General features: G+C 38.8%; 3 protein-coding genes across 3 annotated transcripts in view; all 3 read left to right on the top strand.

Moving 5' to 3' along the window:
• LOC103543582 (olfactory receptor 4D10) overlaps nt 1-20,180 on the top strand; it is a 40,847-nt gene that overhangs the window by 12,815 nt on the left and 7,852 nt on the right. Inside the window, exons 3-6 of the mRNA XM_070606975.1 lie at nt 8,130-8,213; nt 10,515-10,558; nt 11,199-11,339; nt 15,732-15,968. The gene's annotated coding sequence lies outside the window, so the exon portion shown is untranslated. The remainder of the gene's footprint in view (nt 1-8,129; nt 8,214-10,514; nt 10,559-11,198; nt 11,340-15,731; nt 15,969-20,180) is intronic.
• On the top strand, nt 1,281-2,216 carry LOC103545147 (olfactory receptor 4D10-like). The gene has a single exon (XM_008511868.2). It carries the CDS (start codon nt 1,281-1,283, stop codon nt 2,214-2,216), a length of 936 nt encoding a protein of 311 aa, XP_008510090.1.
• On the top strand, nt 6,340-20,039 carry LOC103543584 (olfactory receptor 4D9-like). The gene is given in 5 exon segments (XM_070606978.1): nt 6,340-6,368; nt 10,515-10,647; nt 10,776-11,003; nt 19,103-19,476; nt 19,478-20,039. Coding segments are annotated over 5 exon segments (1,326 nt in total).

The following is a 20,180-nucleotide window of genomic DNA, read 5'->3' as shown; positions in this document are numbered from 1 at the left end:
TCTCACCCAAATCTACCTCTACTTTTCTCTTGACATTTTACATTTTACCATGCATTATGTTCATCAATTTATGCAAATCATCCACTTTTGCTAGGCTGTAACCACTTTGGCAATGTGATCTCATTTGTTCATATACATTCGAACACTGCAATAAATGTTCACTTTCTAAGTGTAAGGTGGAGTAAATAGTAATTATAAAATTTCCTGAGAATGATCAATAACAGCTTATAAAAAATAGGCGTTATTCTAAAGATGTGTACATCGCTACCTGCTGTGTGATGCCTCTACTCTCTTGGCTTTGAATCACAAAGGGAAAGAGGCAGAGGAGAGTGAGGTTGATACTGTGTATGCACCACCTCTCAGAAGTGGGTCACTGTCTTCACTCTCTCCCCCACATTCAAGCAAGGATCACATCAGTTATGCAAAATGAATAAGTTTTAGAGAATTGCTGTACAGCTCTATGGCTATACTGTATTGTGCACTCAAAAATTTGTTAAGAGGGTAGCTCTCGTGTTTAAGTGTTTTTATCACAATAAAAGGAATTAAAAATATTCTTTGAGATTTGGATTTACATATGGTTTCAATGTGTTTCCCAATAGTAAATTTTAAATATTTTAAAATACTTATTAAGCAAATAATCTGATTAGTATAAGGTAATCACTATGACAAGTTACATACATGGAACAATAGGTTGCAATTTTAAGAAATTCAACACAACACAGCCAACAGCAAGGAAACTGACCCATGTGACATCAACGTCGCAATGAGAAACAGAGTGATATCTTTTTTTTTAGCAAGACAAAACCCTGTTGAAGTGCAACACAGAGTTTGCTCATATGAATATTAAACTTGTAGACTATGACTCTACAGTGCCTGGAACCATGTTTTACTAATCTTTGTATTTATGCTTCAGACAGTTCCTGACATTCAATCAATTTGTGAGTAATACATAAAAAATAATACAGTTTACAAATGAAAATAAACTAATTAACTAAAATGTGCAATGTAAACATCACTTCTTAACATAAATGCTTATTCTCTTCAAAAATAGTTTTATAGGTAAAGAAATATTGAATGACTTTTCATGTTATATTTTGATTTGATCACCAAACTGATTGAAATCTTAAAAATTTGGACAACTCAACAAATTGCAAACACCACAATCACATGAAGAAGATTCTGAATTTCATTCTTAGTGCTCAGGAAGAAAACGAAATAAAGAGCCAAGTCTTTTCAAATGAAATAGCTTGAAACAAAAGTGAGACAAAGAAAATGACTCAATGGAGCTGAAAAACTGTACCAGGGTCAAAGAATTTATTTTCCTTGGCCTAACCCAGAATCAAGAACTGAACTGGGTCTTATTTCTTTTCCTGCTTTGGGTGTATGTGACAACTCTGCTGGGAAACCTCCTCATCACGGTCACGGTGACCTGTGAATCTCGCCTTCACACCCCCATGTATTTTTTGCTCCGGAATTTGTCTGTTGCCGACATCTGCTTTTCCTCCATCACAGCTCCCAAGGTTCTGGTGGACCTTCTGTCAGAGAGAAAGACCATCTCCTTCAATGGCTGCTTCACTCAGATGTTTTTCTTCCACCTCATTGGAGGGGTGGATGTATTTTCTTTGTCACTGATGGCCTTAGATCGGTATGTGGCCATCTCCAAGCCCCTGCACTACGTGACCATCATGAGTAGAGGCCGTTGCATTGGGTTAATAGTGGCCTCGTGGGTGGGGGGCTTTGTCCACTCCATCGTACAGATTGCCCTTTTGCTGCCCCTCCCCTTCTGTGGACCCAATGTTCTTGACACTTTCTACTGTGATGTCCCCCAGGTCCTCAAACTCGTCTGTACTGACATTTTTATGCTTGAGCTGCTGATGATTTCCAATACTGGACTGCTCACCACATTGTGGTTTATCTTCCTGCTTGTGTCCTACACAGTCATCCTAATGATGCTGAGGTCTCAGGCAGGGGAGGGCAAGAGGAAAGCCATCTCCACCTGCACCGCACACATCACTGTGGTGACCCTGCACTTTGTGCCCTGCATCTATGTCTATGCCCGGCCCTTCACTGCCCTCCCCACTGATAAGCCCATCTCCGTCACCCTCACTGTCATCCCCCCTCTGCTGAACCCTTTAATCTACACTCTGAGGAACCAGGAGATGATGTCAGCCATGAGGAGACTGAAGAGAAGATTTGTGCCTTCTGATGAGAGATAGACTGGTTGCTCACTCCTCCTCACCACCTTTGAAAATGTTTGTCCATCAAGTAAACTGTATTGCGTAAAGGATTTCTAAATAATTTTGATATTTCTACCAAGATAACACATGACTTTCGAAGATTCTGATCAGCATGCAATAATAATGTGAAAAGATAGGTTTCATGTTATGAAAGAAAGTAGAGAAATCAAATTGTTAGCTGGAGAGGTGTTTATTGCTTCTTCAATACAGTCTTGGAAGAAATAAAGAAATCAGAATCGAAATACACTCAGACAATTTTATCACATTGGAATTGTTCTGGGGCTTTTTTTCCAGCTCTATTGTAGTGTATTTGAAAAATAAAAATGGCATATATATATAAGTACAACAATATTTTGATATACGTATAGACTGTGAAATGATCATTGGGGGAAACAGATTAACTTGGGATCTGTCTCTCTGTTCTTTCTCTTTTTTTTTTTTTGAGGAAGATTAGCTCTGAGCCAACAGCTGCTGCCAATTCTCTTTTTGCTAAGGAAGACTGGGCCTGAGATTACATCCATGCCCATCTTCCTCCACTTCATATGTGGGACACCTACCACAGCATGGTTTGCCAAGTGGTGCAAGGTCCGTAACCAGGATCCAAACCAGTGAACCCTGAGCCGCCGAAGCAGAATGTGCACACTTAACTGCTGCGCCACTGGGCTGGCCCCTCTCTGTTCTTTCTTAAAATTGCATCAGAATTTCTAATTGTCTAAATAAAAGTATCAGTAAGAAAAGTAAAAATATATATACTCAGACATTCCCACTACATTCCTGTTACCAGGAATGGAGCTGAGACACATATGAGAAATAATGCAGCTTGGGCATTAGATTCTATATGGTCTTTCATGAAGTAATCACATCTTAGAGAAGTAAACAATCCAAATTAAGTTCCTCCTCTGATTCTATTATAGGATAAATTACATAACTATTACCTGAATATTTTTCCATCTAAAGCCCACACTCACGTGGTTGAGAGCAGATGCCTTGAAGTTAGCACAGCTTGAGTTAGAATATAGACCTCAACAACCATGAGTCCTGTGACCTCATGAAAGGTCTTTACCCTGACCTTCCTCTGAACCCCAGGCCTGCTTGCCATGCCTTCACTGCTTTCCCTCAGTGCCCTGGGCTTAGCTTGAGTACAGAACTCATGACCTGGTTTCTAATTCTCTGTCCTCCTTCTTCCTGTCTCCCTCAGTAGAATTATGCTTTATTTATTATATCCCCAGCATCTGGCCCAGAAAGTAGAACAGAGAAAACACCATAAAAATTGTTGAATTACAAAACTCAGTGAATGACTATCACCTCTAACTCATTTCTGCTCAAGTCATTGGATAATATGGTTAAGAAAACAATTGATACATTGTTATTATTTTCTGTTAACATGACACCCTAAAAATGACAGAAACCTATGAAGCTGCTTTCAACTGTGCATTTGCATTCAAATAGGTTGATATGAAGTAGAAAACATTATTCAATATATCAGCTTGGCTTTTATGGTTTACTTATTATGCCATTTACAGCTGCTGGGAGTTTGGGGGTTTTTTCCTCTGATTTCTGGAGGTAGATTCTAGATTTTAAAATCTTTGAAACTAGAAATATGTTCATGTTGCAGTACAAATCTCAGTCCAAAAATCAGACATGCAATGTCCATGAGAGGGGGGTGTGTCCAGAGCATCCAAGAAACAGTAAGCAGGCCTCTGTAAGTAGATGAGAGGAGGAGAGAGGTAACAGTTGAGGTTGGAGACATAATGGGGCCATAGGTCCAGGTCTTTAGGAATGTTTAGACCACTGTGAGGATTTTGATTTTCACATTAAGTAAAATGGGATGCATTCGGAGGACTTTGAAGAGCAGAGCAATGATGCAGGTTTTAACAGAATTGCAGGGGCTACCATTATGAATAGACTGATGAGGGATGAAGACAAAAACAGGGAGACCAATTAAGAGGCTACTGCAATAGTCCCGTGAAAGAAATAGTGAAGACATGACTTAGCATAATAATGGTGGAGGTGTTAAGAATTGTCTTTCATGAAGTAATCACATTTTAATGAAGTAAGCACACTCAAATTAAGTTCCTCCTTGGACTCTCTTATATGAATAAATTAAATAACCATTACCTGAAGATTTTTCCATCTAAAGCCCACACTCCAGTGGTTGAGTGCAAGTTCCTTGAAGCTAGCACAGCTTGAGTTAGAAGGTGGACCCCAATAACTGTGGGTTCTGTGACCTTGTGTGGGTCCTTATCCTGACCTTCCTCTGAACCCCACACCTACTGGCCACACTTCCATGACATTGCCTCAGTGACTGGGGCTCAGCTTGAGCACCACACTCAGGACCTTGTTTCCAATTCCCTGTCCTCCTTCTTCCTATTCCTCAAGTAGGACTACGCTTTCTTTATTGTGTCTCCAGCACCTGGCACAGCAAGTATAACAGAGAAAACTGTCCAAAAAACGGTTGAATTAAAGACCTCAGTGAATGAATATCGCCTCTCACTCATTGCTGTTCCTCAAATCATTGGAGAGTAGGGATAAGAAAACAATTGATTTGTGATTATTCTCTGTTAACACGACTCCCTAAAACTGACAGAAACCTATGAAGCTGCTTCAGACTATGCATATACATTCAAAAACATGGGCATGAACTGCAAAACATTATTCAACATATGAGCTTGGTTTTGATTTGTTTATTTTTCTGCTATTTACAGCTGCTGGGAGGTTTTCTTTTTTGCCCATCATTTTTGAAGGTAGATCCTAGATCTTAAAATTTTGAAACTAGAAAAATGTGCACATCCCAGTACAAATGTCAGTTCAAAAATCAGACATGCAAAGGTCTTCAGGTGGGGATGTGCCCAGGCCTTTGTAAGGGGATGAGAGGAAGCAAGGAGGAGCCAGGTAATGATTGAAGTCAGAGAGATAATGAGGCCATGGGACCAGGTCTTAGGACCTTTTAGACCATTGTGAGGATTTTGACTTTCACATTAAGTAACATGTGATGCATTTGGAGGGCGTTGAAGAGCAGAATAGTGATGCATGTTTTAACAGCAATGCAGTGCTTACTGTTATGAATAGACTGAAGTAGGGCAAGGACAAAAACATGGAGACCAATTAAGAGGTTACTGCAATAGTCCCATGAAAGAAATAATGGAAACAAGATTTAGGGTAATAACAGTAGAGGTGGTGAGAATTTCAAACAACTTTGAAGGTCAAGCAAGTGGGATTTGCTGATGGATCCAGTGTGGATTTTCTGGTTACATGTGTATCCTGTGAGAACTCCATCACCCACTTTGGTCATCAATTCTTTGAGAGCTCCCTCAGACTCGCCTTCATAACCTCATCAGGCTACTTCCAATACTTGAGTCACACTTCAGGAATCACCCTGTGTGCATGAAACTGCCTAAGGAAATTGCTCAGAATCCTTAAGATTTCACATTTATTTCCCAATAGAAAAACTACTAAGAGGAAGTATTAAGAGTAAGGTGGAATTCTTAATGGAATGCTAAACTGACCTCACAGGATTATTGCTAAATTCAGGCCAGGGTTGTCAGACATCACTGGGGAGATGGTGGAAGGTGAGGAACCTGAATAGAGGGTGATACGATATGGAGGATGGGTAGTTCTGCCTAAACTAGCTTAGCAGGGTTTTTTTAAAATTGGACAATGCAGAGACAAACATTGAGGTCCAAAAGTAGCAGCCCAGTTGAAAAGTTCAGGGAAGACTGAGTAGAATATGGTCAAGAAGAGAATCCTTGTCACTGCTAGAAAATTTTAGACCTAAGACAAAAAGCGTTTTCCTAAGCATACGTGCCTGAGTTACATCTTAATTACTCTCACTGAAACCACCTAACCCTCAGCAGAATTTTTTCACAGCCACAACCAATTACATTCCCTCTGATACTTCTCACACTAGTTTGGACATCAAGGAATTGGTGAACATGATGGAGCACTGTCAATCAGTGTGGGCAAACCAAGAAAATATTATTTCCTGTTTCAGCCATTTTCCACAGAAAGACACAATGGAAGCCACTGAAATCACTGGCTTTGACAGGGATATTTAACAGAATTTTCTAAACCTGAATGATTCCCAAGGTGAACATTATTTAAAATGTTGGAGAAGGAGGTTGGAGACTTTAGGTAAGAAATATAACTCTACATCAGTGTGAATGCCAGTGATGTCTGGAAGTCTATGCATAAGCATGGGGGAAAAGTGAGAATAATTTCACTCTACATGTAATCATTAATATTTATGAATGTAAAATAATGTAATAAATAAACAAGATGCTACATTCCAGGGTGAAACTTCAGTGACAGACAGCACAGCTAAGAAATATAAACAAAGATGATCTTGTGAAGTGAGAGTCATGGAAATGAGTTTAGTTTGGAATTGGAAAAAAGGCAACACTTTTTTTCTGGAATCCCTTGAATTACACAAAGAAGAGATTTTTCTCAGGCTTATTTCCTGTAGATGGATCAGACTGAAATCTATAGAAGTATTTCTCACGCTAAATTTAAAACTAGAGAGAAAATAAAATATGTCAAACCTTCAAAAAACGTTAAAAGAATAGTGCAATGAACACCTATATACTCTTCTCTAGATTTACCAAAAAATAAAAATTTATAGCAATGATTTTCCTTCCTATGTCTTTCCATGCCTTCATATTTGTATCCTTTCTTTCCAGCCAAACTTCTGACTCGTGAGCAACTTTTATATATTCAAGTGGTCCCCTAAGGGCAGATCTCCCATTCTGTCCACTCCCACATGCCCCAAACATAAGTGTCACCTCCTACATGCAGGTTTCTCTGAGCCTCTTGGTGAAAAGTCACAGTTTTCTCACGCACAGCTCATTTGTCTTTAGACAGTCCCCAACACTCCCATATCACTATTAGATTTCAGTTCTTTCTCTACTGCTTTTGGATTATATTCCTTTCTCTCAAATAACCTAGAACTCTTCCAATTTTCTATCAATATTTGCTAAATAATTAGATGGATTAAAAATAGCAGAAAGATGGAGCAGAATGTGGAGGATGTTGTCCAAATTACCAAAAGTAGTTTGTCAACATGGGACCCATTCCTTTCTGACAAACGAGCCTGACCTGGGGTCTGAGGTACTGTCCACCTTCTACCCTTCTGTGTAGACCATAGTCTGTTATTTACATGCAGTCCCTGTGGACTGCTTTCATAACTAGATTGGACCTCTGCTATATCTCTAGTAACTATATTAAGTTGATGTTTTCTGGTGATCGTTTCCTCTCTTTAAACTAGTCAGAATTGATGACTCACCTACTGTTTAGTTCAACACAATCCATTCGCCATTGAGCTTGCAGTGTTAAGGTTACTCAACATAGTACTAATTATAACCAATAACTAGCCGTGTGTGCTGAGACTCTGCATATGTTAATTCACCTAATCCCCATAACTTCCCTGTTGGGTGGGTATTACTATAACCCCCATTCTATAGCTGAAGAAGTAGAGACTCCATGAGGTCTCTCACTTACCCAAGTCACACAGGGACAAAGCCAGCACTTGATCCCAGATGGCTCTCACTGCAGAGATCTGCATTTGACTTCTTTGGTCTACTAAGATGTTGTCAGATAAGAAGCCAAACCAAGCAAGCACTCTCTGTACTACCATACACTGTCACCACCCTCTGGGCCACTCTCATTGACACTGAAAAAAAAACACTTCTGATTTCCCCCAAAATAGTATGTTCTGATGAAGCTGTTTTAGAATACATCTTCTGGGAAATGTACAGCTCCTCTAAAAGACTGTCAGTACATTTAAAGAAGCTGTGTATCTGTGACACTTACTAACCTGGAGTTTTTCTTTAAGGCAACACACGTATAAGCTCACATTATTGATTAGGCAATAATCTAAGTTTTGATGCTTTTTCATAGATTCACTCATTTAATCTTCACAAAAATCACTCGAGGGAGATGCTGTTGTTTCCAAATACTGATGCAGAGCCTGAGGCCAAAGAGGTAAACTAACTTCTTCTGTAGCATAACCAGTCAGTGCCCAACTAGAAGCTGAACAGGCTGTGTGATGCCAGAGGCCCCCATTATCTCCCTGTATGCTATGATGCTCTTGGTAGCTTTTTTAGTTTTCCATATTAAGTAGACTTGGGACAAAATTGCATGCAGACAAAAGAAAACTTGAAAGGAAAGTGAGCTAAGTGAAAAGAAATATCTTCATTTGAACTGGGAAACACCCAAAAAGTGGGAGAAGTGATGCTCAACTTTTGTTTCCGATTATGGTGAGAAAAGGGAGATAGACTGCAAAGAAAGAAATTAATGTTTATTTCAAAGATTCAAGAAAAAAGAAAGGCATCCAAAAACAATACGATTATATGGTAAGAATACGCTTAACATTTTAAAAAACTGACAAACTGTTTTTGGAAACTGGTTGCACCGTTGCACATTCCCACCAGAGTTCCAATTCTTCTACATTTTTGTCAACTCTTGATACAAGTCTGTTTTATTTTAGCCATTCTAATTGATGTGTACTGTTATCTCACTATGGCTTTAATTTATATTTCCTCAGTGATAAATGATGTTGAGTATCTTTTCTCGTACTTGTATGCTATCCCTGTATCTTGTTGTTGTCTATTCAGACCACTTGTCCCTTTTTTTATTCAGTTGTTTTTTTCTTATTATTGAATCTTAAGACTAACAGCCATGCTATTCCTAGGTACTTACCTAAGGGAAATGGAAGTTTGTGTCCACACAAAGATCTGTACACAAATATTCATAGTAGCCTTATCTGTAATAGTCCAAACCAAAAAATAATCCAAATGTCCAGCAAAAATGGAATGAGTAAACAAAATGTGGCATGTCCATACAATGAAAAGGAACAAAATATTGGTACACACAAAAACATGGATGAATTCTATGAATGAAACAAACCAGACAAAAAAGGAGTCCGTACTGTAGGATTCCATTTGTAGAGAAATGCAAATGAATGGATAGTGACAGAAAGCAAATCACTGGTTGCTTGAAGAAGGATGGGCAGAGGGCACATTTTACAAGGGTCACAGGGACACTTTTGAGGTGACATAAATGTTAACTATCTTAAAAATAGTGATGATGTCATGGGTATATGCTCATATAAAAATGCATCAAAGCATATACTTCAAATACATGAGCCTATTGAATACCAATGATAGCATAATACAAAAATAACTTTTAAGAAATAAATTTGAACAATAAACGGAAGAGAATCCCTGAGTTACCGCTTTCCTTTAATACCTTAGGAGCTCTTCAACACCCAGGGGTTTTGGTACCTAAAGTAGTTTGAGGTAAAGACATAAATAAAGTAATCCCCTTAAGAAGAATGGAGCAACAGAGAGGAATTTTTTGGCTTTAAAATTTTCTAATTTTTAATAGCATTAAATTTCTGACTTAAAAAAGGGTGGAGTGGGGGCCTGCCCTGTGGCCAAGTGGTTAAGTTCACAGGCTCCACTTTGGCTGCCCAGGGTTTCACTGGTTAGGATCAAGCCATGCTGAGGCAGTGTCCAACATAGCACAATCAGAAGGACCTACAACGAGAATGTACAACTATGTACTGAGGGGCTTTGGGGAGAAGAAGCAAAGAAAAAAAGAAGATTGGCAATATATGTTAGCTCAGGTGCCAATATTTAAAAAAAAAAAAAAAAAAAAAAAGGAGTGCTGCTGTGGAATTCAGTCCAAAGAGAACCATTTTGCAGATATGAGTTCTTCAACTATTTAAAGGGAGAACTCAGTCTGGAAAAAAAAACCCACACTCCTGTCGAACCTCAAAGGACCCCAGTCGTACCAAATAGGCACTGCCTTATCCATACACCAGCTGCATCCATTTTTATATCCTTCATGCCACAATAGTGCATTTCTGAATATTTACAATTCACCTGTTCATTTTTGATACTTAAAACTTACATTCCAAGAACACTGTTCTTATGCATTTTCTAAAACATTTGTAACTTACAAAAGAGATAATAAATGCATGCTTGTGTAAAAGATATCATTTTGGAAACATTAGCTACAACCTCAGAACAGCTCTTTTTGTGGTGGTAACACCTCACTAGTCTTCAGACCTAATACCTGACTCTAAACCTGAATCTATTAGGACAGAGTAAACCCTTTCTGAAATAACACTTAATTTTTCCCAAGCTACATGTGGATGAACAAATATGACTCAATGGAGTTGGGAAATGGCCTGAGGATAAAAGAATTTCTATTTCTGGGACTTACTTGGTCCAAAGACATGAACTTCGTCTTGTTTCTCTTTTTCTGTTTTGTGTACAGGACAACTCTGCTGGGAAACCTCCTCATCATTGTCACTGTGACCTGTGAGTCTCACCTTCACATCCCCATGTACTTTCTTCTCCACAATCTAGCTATCCTTGACATCTACTTCTCCTCCATCACTGCTCTGAAGGTCCCAGAGACCTGCTGTCAAAGATAAAGACCATCTCCTATACAAGATGCACGACACAGATGTTTTTCTTCTACCTCATTGGTGGGGCAGACATTTTTTCTCTCTTGGTGATGGTGTTCGATTGCTAGATAACAATCTTCAAGCCTCTGCACTATGTGGCCATCACGACTAGGGGCCGATACACTGCCTTCATTGTGGCTTCCTGGGTGGGGGGCTTTGTCCATTCCATCATGCAGATTTTCCTCTTGCTGTCCCTCCCTTTGTGTGGACCCGATGTTCTTGAGAGCTTCTACTGCAATGTCCCCCAGGTCCTCAAACTCGCCTGTACAGCCACCTTTGCACTTGAGCTCCTGATGGTTTCCAACAATGTCTTAGTGACTACCCTGTGGTTTATCTTCCTACTTGTGTCCTACACAGTCATCCTAATGATACTCAGGTCTCAGGCAGGAGGAAAGCCATCTCCACCTGCACCTCACATATCACCAGGGTGACCCTGCACTTTGTACCCAGTATCTATGTCTATCCCAGGCCTTTTACTGCCCTTTCCACAGATATGGCCATCTCTGTCACCTTCACTGTCATTTCCCCTCTGCTGGACCCCTTGATCTACACTCTGAAGAAGTGGAAAATGAAGTCAGCCATTAGGAGACTGAAAATAAGACTCACGCATTCTGTGATAGAACACTTAATAGGTAACAATTTAGTTTTCCAGTTAAGTTAATAGGTTGCTGATAACTCAAGCTTCTGGTAAGCATGAAGGAACTAGTGTTATAGGATTGAGCTGGTTGATGTATTTTCATTGAAATACCAAAGTAACCATGTGTCAGTCAGGAAACTATAAGGCAGGTGAAGAGACTGCTGAATCCAATTCCTTTTCAAGAGGTAAGTAAATAGAAACCTAGACATAGGTTTGCTTTGCTCAAGATCTCATATCAACTTAATTACAGAGATGTCTTCCGAAACCAAATCAATTTCTCTTCCACCAATTGAATGTAAATTGTTACATTACATGTCTATGCCAGACTGAAATCCTGCTCTAGAAGGATCTCCTGATCAGTGCATCTGAAGTACATATATATGGGTATATATGGCCCATCACAGTATAAGACATTTTTTCTGCTTCAACTCTAAAAGGTCTGGTGACCTTGAGACCCTCAAAGGTAGATAATGGTTGTCTGTCTTGATTCCCATGAGTAATGACGAAACTTTGAAATATTTTCCGTAATGGCCTAAAGAGATTTATCTCATGTGGAAATAGGTGTGCCAGATTCAGATTATTGTGATCAGTTTAGACAAAGGCAGAACCTCAGGGATCCTCCACAAAGAGCAAGCTATTCTCATTATTCAAGAACTGATTTTCCAATTACAGCCTTACCAGGGCCAATCTGAGACTGGCTTCCTCATTGAGGATTTGCACTCTTCCCACTTTGCATTTCCCAGAGAGTGAGAGGAAGGGTTAGAGAAGATAAAACTCTAATGAATCTAGATTTCAGTCAGTGGGTGTTTTGAACTGGAAGTACAGGCTAGTGTTTTTGTCTAGAAAACACAGTAAAAGTAAAGTATTACAGCTGAAAGCTCTAACTTCAGAGTCATACAAACCTGAGTCCAAATCCTATCTCTGTCATCCACGAGCAGTGAGATCTGAAGCAAGTTATTGTATCTTTTCACAGGTCATAGTTCACCTATACAAAGATACTTATAATATCTATCTCATAGAGTTGCTGTGAAGGTTAAAATGAGATGGTATATGTGAAACATACAATGTCTAAAAATAGTAAATGCTTAGGGAAAAACTAATGTCATTTTGATATCATCTGTATTGCTCTGCCTAACACACATGATGTCCTTCATTGACCTGTTTCACTCTCCTCCCATGTGGCCCATACTCACCATTACTTGGAAAACACTAATGAGGTAGAAAATATGGGAATGCACATTGAATTCAAAGCATCTTTCATCTTAAAATTTCTAGCTTTCTGTCATTAAAATATGACAATAACTTTGCTTGTTATTTTTACAGCTTGAAGAACGATCCTTAAGCTGATGAGATAAAGCATAGGAGAGTTTCATATCTAGATAAAATCTTGGCTTTTAGAGTAGAAGTAAAAGATCAGAGGAATATGTCAAATCCCATGGGACAAAAAAGAGCTCAAGGAAAGTTAACCAAAGGATACTGAGTGTTGAGGACAAACTTCACTTGTGTCCCACATTGAATCTGGAATGGCCCCAGAAGCATTCATTAACTAACTGGTTCAATTGATTGCCATTTCCTGTCACCTGGTCAATCCATTCTACTTTTTACAATATTAACCTAGCTCCCCTGACATGAAAATTCTAACAATAATTCATACATGTTAAATCACCATTCACAGGGTCCTGCTACCTTTGCTCAGGTATCTCTGGTCTCAAGTTCCTGAACATTTCTATGTGAAATTGCCTATGAAAAATGCACACCAAAACCCACTTATACCCTATTTCATGCCAATGTGTCATTTCCTTTCCTTCCTAGATCTTGTGGCTCACTCAAATTAGATTTTTATCACTATGTCAGAATTGGATGGCACCAAAGATCTCTAGGGTCTGAATCACTGTGTCTCAGAAGCATAATCCCAATGGCGCAAGAACCCAGGAACCCCGTCACTGAGACTTTCTCAAACCACTTAAACACACAACACAATCTGATTCATTAATTTAGGTGAAGGGGAAAGAATTGTATCTGACTGCACAAGCATATATCATTTATCTGGATGACATAAAATCAAAACCTGCGCTGCATTTTTTTCCAACTAAATCAACTTTTACTATTTTTTAAGCTCTGCTGCTAAGAGCCAGAAATGTCAACTGGCTCTGGGCACACAAGCCTTTCATACTATCCTCTCCAACATTGCTCCCTGAATCAAACATTTCAATGATCAACATCTCTGGGTAACCATGAACCCAATAACATAAAATAATTCTGAAGTAATTAAACTGATGAATATCAAGAGCTGTCACATGCTTCCTCCCTGGATTCTAAGTGTGCTGTGGATCTTAGAGATGTAGATTAAAATAATTGATTAGTGTCAATGTATATATTGCATTAAACAGAAACTGCACATATAAATCTACAACATTCAGTCTCTGTGAGCTGCCCTGACAGCAGCCACAGAACTTTGATTTTTCCATTGCTACCATTTTATTCAAGTTTTATTTCCAAGTTGATTGCCAGCAAACTGATTTTGGTCAAGCGAAAGACTGCACAGTCCATGGTGTGCATGACACCTCCTTCTTGAGTCAAGAGGGATAAATGCACTGTCTAGAGAAAAAGATAATGACTGAATGTACACCGGTGCGTCTGTATTTACTTATGAGACGGAACAGAGAGGAGATAAGTGCAAGAGAGTAGGAGAGCTTGATGCCATTTTAATGACTCCCATGGGAACTCCATTGAATTGGACACTCAGCTTCCACTTTCATACCCAACAATATTCCCTTTGCTAATTTCTTTATTAGGCTTTATGAAGGACTAATAGTGATGGCTGAGGCACTGTAAGTCAAAGCGTAAGAATCAAAATTGATTGATTCCCTGAGGTTGGCTTTTCCCATCTGAAGGAAGAAGATAACAAATCACTAGCCTTGAGGTAGGCTTTTCATTAAACATAGAATTTCCCCAGAATCCAGTTCCTTTAAGGTGCAGTTGGAGCATCATAAGAGGATCAATTTCTCACTAGGAGACTGACGTCAGATAGTGTTGGAGTTTATGAACGTCTGAAACTGAAAAGTGGTTAGAGTTGATTTTTCAGAAATACTGCAATTGCATGAAATGTTCCTATTGAAAACAAAACTCTTAATGAAGCAAACAGAAGAGGTAGTTTTTCAATACTAGGAAGAGGGGAAGTGTGGCTTGCAAAATGTTGGAAGAAGGTCAGTTGACTCCAGGGGATGTACTGCATTCTACTTGGAAGGATGGTGATTTTGGAGGGGTTCTGAAGGCAGTTTAGAGTTTGCTAATATCCCTAGCTCTCAGGAGGGTGATTGCCTTGGAAAAACAGCACTCAAAGACAGAAATTCCTGAATTCAGTAAGTGCAGCCAATCAGCTCTGCTTCTTGGCTGGGAATGGAAGTTTGGGGGCTTTAAGCAAGGTGTTTTAACGGCTAGCCTATCTGTGCCCTTATGTGCTACTGAATATGAATAATGCTCTTAAAACTTTTAGGGATTCAATCAAGAGCAAAGGCTTTCCAATAATAATAAAGAGAAAAAGGAGCAACATTTGCTCAGTGGGAAGCTGGGGTATGGGGATTACACTCAGTTTGCAGGTTGTTTCCAAGATGCTTGATAAGCTTGTTTCCAAAGGATGGTCCCCTTTAGGGTGATTTCTAAGAAATCCTTGTGATCTGTATTTTAACCTTACAATAACACATCAAATAGTATTTCTTTATCCATTTCCCCCCTCTCCCTCTGAGGTGCATGAGTTTCAATGCAATGTGCATAATCATGTACTTTAAAAGTATTCTTCCTACTCTTTGTAAAAAGACAGCATCCATAGGAACAGACCAGATCCAGTATATTCAAGAGGAGTTCATTTGAGATAATGCTACTCAGAACTAATTTCTGCATCTTGCCATTGGAGTGCTACGTAATTAACCCAGGTTCTTGGTGGAGGTGCCTCTAAAGACTGCAAAGTTTGCTTTTCAAACTCTGCCTTTTTCTTTTTTCAATGTCACCTCTGATATCCTCTCATGCTAACACACTTTCGGTTACACTTCTCTTACCATGTGCTGGCTTCTTAAACCCACATACACATAGGAATCATCCCATAAATGTTTGCTTAAAGCAGGAAAAAATAAGCAAAGCAGAGCTCCATTATTATGCCCACATTTCCATAATGTTGAGACCTTGAAAGTTGCGTGGACACCCCTGGAGCCTGATGTCCAGATGAACGTATTTGTTAATGAGGATTATAATTTATTTTCTTTGTGTAAATGTTTATAATATAAATATATTTATTTACAACTCCATAAAAACATTTATTTATGTTTATAAGCAGGTTTGTGATACAATACTTTGATTTTTTTGAACATATGTATTACCTCAAACCCCTAAGGGAAAAGGAAAATATCCCCAAAGGAGAGATCGCATTTGCCACTTACCCCAAGTGTTGAGAAGAGGGAGTTGAACCACAGGGTCAATAGCAAGATGAGCCACTCTCAGACAAGCCCCCACAGATGAACCTGGCATTTGTAACAAAAGAAGCACTCACCTCGGGCTGAACAGATTGGCAACATCAGAATCCTCAGCTTCTTTCAGTTTCCAAAACAGACATAAAATATCATCGTATGAGGTAGGTCTTATTATCATCATATTGTGGGTAACGTATAATACTGCAGGCTAAGAACTGACTCCAAGCCCTGCCCTGTGAACCTCACATGTATTTTTCATTGGTTTGGTACAATTATTGAGTAACTTACCCAAGGTCACACCAACTAGGAAGTGGTAAAATCTAAATTGCTTAAATGCTCCAGATGATGCACATATGTGTATCCAAAATGCAAGGGTGGGACGTGATACTGTTCAGCACACCTCCTGGATGGAGTTTACCAACATTATATGCCCAAATGGGACTATTTTCCTATACATCCCCATGATTTTGTAACTCCTCACTTTTCTTTCTGCTGACTCCACAGCCTGCAACACCTTTATTGGCTTAACTGTAAAATTCCTAAGGAAAAGATCTGTTTGAGTCACATTTCCCTCAAAAAGACCATCTCAATGACATTATGATGGTTTATTTTATGTGTTATCTTGATGGATGACAGGGTGCCAAGATTAAGCATTATTTCTGGGTGTGTCTGTGACAGTGTTTCCAGATGAGATTAGAATTTCAATTGATGAGCTGAGTAAAACACATTAATTGCCTCCCCAACAAATGCAGACATCATCCATTGAGGGCCTAAATAGAACAAAAGGTGGAGGAAGGAGAAATTCACCCCCATTTTCCTGCCTCATTGTTTGAGCTAGGACATCTCATCTCATCTTCTGCCTTCAGACTAGGATTTACACCATTGACTCCCCTGGTTTTCAGGCCATCAAACTAAGATTCAACTACACCACCAGCTTTCCTGAGTCTCCAGCTTGCAGACTGCAGATCATGGGGCTTCTCAACCTCCATAATCACGTGAACCAATTCTTCATGATAATTTTCCTTTATATATCTGTATATATCCTATTAGCTCTGTTTCGCTGGTGAACCCTAATACAGTCATAAAAATGGTATCTAGAGGAAGGAACACAGAAGGAAATAAAGTAGGAAAAGTAAAAGAAACAGGAAAGAGAAAGAAAAGAGGAAGAGAGAGGACAGGTGACACAGGAAGCTGTTAGGCTTGTCACAGTGGTTTCCTGAGTAGGATATTTGAAAACCATTGACTTATCATTCCAATATCCAAAAGAAAGATTCTAGAGTGGGCTGCTGTCATTCATTAAAATATATTTCTACATGCCAGATTAACCGAAGACTCCTTTGGGGATGATTTCTCCACTTTCAAGCCATGGCAATTATAGTGTGGGGAATTCTTACTTCTGGGATTCTAGAGACCTGAAATCTCCTACGTTCATTACTCTGCACATTCATTCTTATCACTCGATTTTGTTGACATAAACATCAAAGAGGGAGAGATTGAGATGAATCCTAACTGATGGCAAGGGAGTCAGAAATGGGGCTCCTATCTTATTCTTCTGTGTGAGCAAAACGGAGATTGCTGGTTGGAGAAACGTGGTCTCTTAAAGATATTTTCTAAGATTTAAAGAGAAAAATGAAAAAAGTAGAGAAATTGAAACCAGAATCTGAGAAAAAATTACTAGTGGACAGCATGGCAACCTGAATAACACAATAATTTGAGAGGACCTAAAGTCTGTAGGTGAGAGAAAGAAAAACATAATTCTCAGGTTGTAACTGGTAAAGACTGTAACTATATAACTATAAAGGTAACCACTATGAAGTGGTGGTCAATTAAATTTCACTTTAAATGAAAGTCATTTTTCACATGAAATTAAAATGTTATGATCACCATGTTAATTATTCTTAATATTCTACTGAAGGATGATGTACATACATACAGAAAAATGCACATAAGTGTACAGCTCAATGAATTTTCCCCCGAGCAGATTATATTTTGTAACAAGCGCTGAGATCAAGAAACAGAACATTATCGGTACCTGAAAAGCCTCCCTCATATTCCCTTTGGTTTTGTAATTTTTTCGTTCTTTATGTGAAAAAAATAAGAGATTTCACACTCTTTTGTGCCTGGACTATTTGACTTGACATTGGGTTTTTGAGATTCATTTGTGTTGTTTCATGTAATATATGTAGCTCATTCCCATTGCTGTGTAGTATTCTATGAATTTAACAAGCTATTTATTTTTTCTACTGTTGGTAGGCAATTGTGCCGTTTTCCATTTTGACTCAATTACAAACAATGCTGCTAGGAATATTCTAGGATATGTCTTTTGGTGGACATATCATATCTACTTATTTCCTGGGGGTGATATAGATTGTTGTTAGGATGGAGATATACACACACACACACATGTATATATACATAAATATGTATTATGTATATATATATAACAACACCAACAACTGAACAAACAATTTATATGTATATATATAGACATCTACCCTAAGATAGATGATTAGATTGATACAGATATACATACCAATATACATATGTAGATAGATATACATATATATGTAGATATAGATATATAGCATCAGTCAATACAATCAAACAGCAACACGGTTATCCCAATTTTACAGACCCACCAGCAGGCTATGAGAGTACCAATTGTTCCACGTCCTCACCATCTCTTGATATTTTTCATTTTTTCAGTTTAGCCATTTTGGTAGGTAGGTTGTAGTTTCCTGCTATAATTTTAATTAACATTTCCCTGATAATTAATGAAATTTAATTGGCATTTGAATATCTTCTTTTGTAAAGTTTGGATCGTGTCTTTTGCCATTTTCTGGTTTGTTCATCTATCTTCTTTTTACTGATTTGTAGGAGTTCTTTATATATTTTGGATGTGAAACATTTCTCAGCTACATGTATTGTAAATATCCTCCCATTTGCAGGTTATCTTTAATTCTCATAATGGTGTCCTCTGTGAACAAAAATTTCTCATGTCAAATTTATGCTTATTTTTTTATTGTTTTAAGTGTCATATTTTAGAGTAAAAGGAGAATTGAACAGGTTCAAAGACCTGTCAGCCGCGTTTCAGGGGCCACAGTGATAGAACCTACCTGTTTAGGTGACTGAGTGAAAAACCTGAGTATCTTCTATCTAAGGGTAGCATACAAAATTGTAGACATAGGGCATGCATAAAAAAAATCCTCCCCACTAAAACACCAAACTCAAGTAACAGAACAGACTACAGTAGATTTAATATCCCATTCTTTAACTGCACTGTACTTTCTTCCAGAGATATGCTTCAAAAAGAATTTGTGACCCAGTGGTTCAGGGAAATTATACTAGAGTGAAAGAATCAATTTTCCTGGGAATTACCAAGTTTCAAGAGCTGAGCTGGGTCTTATTTGTCTTCTTGGTTTTGGTGTACATGACAACTCTTATGGGAAACCTCCTCATCATGGTTACAGTTACCTGCAAAGCTCACCTTCACACTCCCATGTACTTCCAGCTCCACAGTCTATTTGTTCTTGACATCTGCTTTTCCTCCATCACAGCTCCTAAGGTCCTAGCTGATCCTCTATCAGAAACAAAAACCATCTCCTTCAATGCCTGTGTCACTCAAATGTTCTTCCACCATCTGGCAGGTGCAGATGTTTTGTCTCTCTCAAATGGCATTTGATTGCTATGTAGCCATCTCAAAACCCCTCCATTATATGACCATAGGGAGTAAGCGATGATGCGCTAGCCTGGTTTCAGCCTGCTGGTTGGGGGCCTTTGTCCGTCCTATCATGAAGATTTCTCTGTTGCTGCCCCTTCCCTTCTATGCAACCAATGTTCCTCACACTTTCTACCGTGATGTCCCCCAGGTTCTCAAACTCACTTGCACTGACACTGTCACTCTGGGGCTCCTGATAATTTCCAATAAGGGATTAATCAGTTGGTTTTTACTCTTCTTTCTCCTCATATCCTACACAGTCATCTTGAAGATATTGAGATCTCATACTGGAGAGAGCAAGAGGAAATTCAACTCCACCCGCACCACACACATCACTGTGGTGACGGTGCACTTTGTGCCTTGTGTCTATGTTTATACCTGGCCCTTCACTGCCCTTACCACAGATACTGCCATTTTGATCACCTGCACTGTCATCTCTCTTTTGCACAATCCTATGATCTACACCCTGATGAATCAGGAAATGAAGTCGGGCATGAGGGAACTAAAGAAATGACTAGGACATTCAGAAAGGATCTAAATTCTATAAGGATGACATAGCACTAAAATTTAAAGATAGATATCAAATTTCACTTTCTTAAAATGGCAAGAGATCACCTTAATGCTAAAAGCACAGGGGCATCTATGGATACCATGG

The sequence above is a fragment of the Equus przewalskii genome, unplaced genomic scaffold, assembly GCF_037783145.1.
Source record: "Equus przewalskii isolate Varuska unplaced genomic scaffold, EquPr2 contig_R2027, whole genome shotgun sequence".
Taxonomy (NCBI): Eukaryota; Metazoa; Chordata; class Mammalia; order Perissodactyla; family Equidae; genus Equus; species Equus przewalskii.
This window is presented reverse-complemented; position numbering and strand designations above follow the sequence as displayed.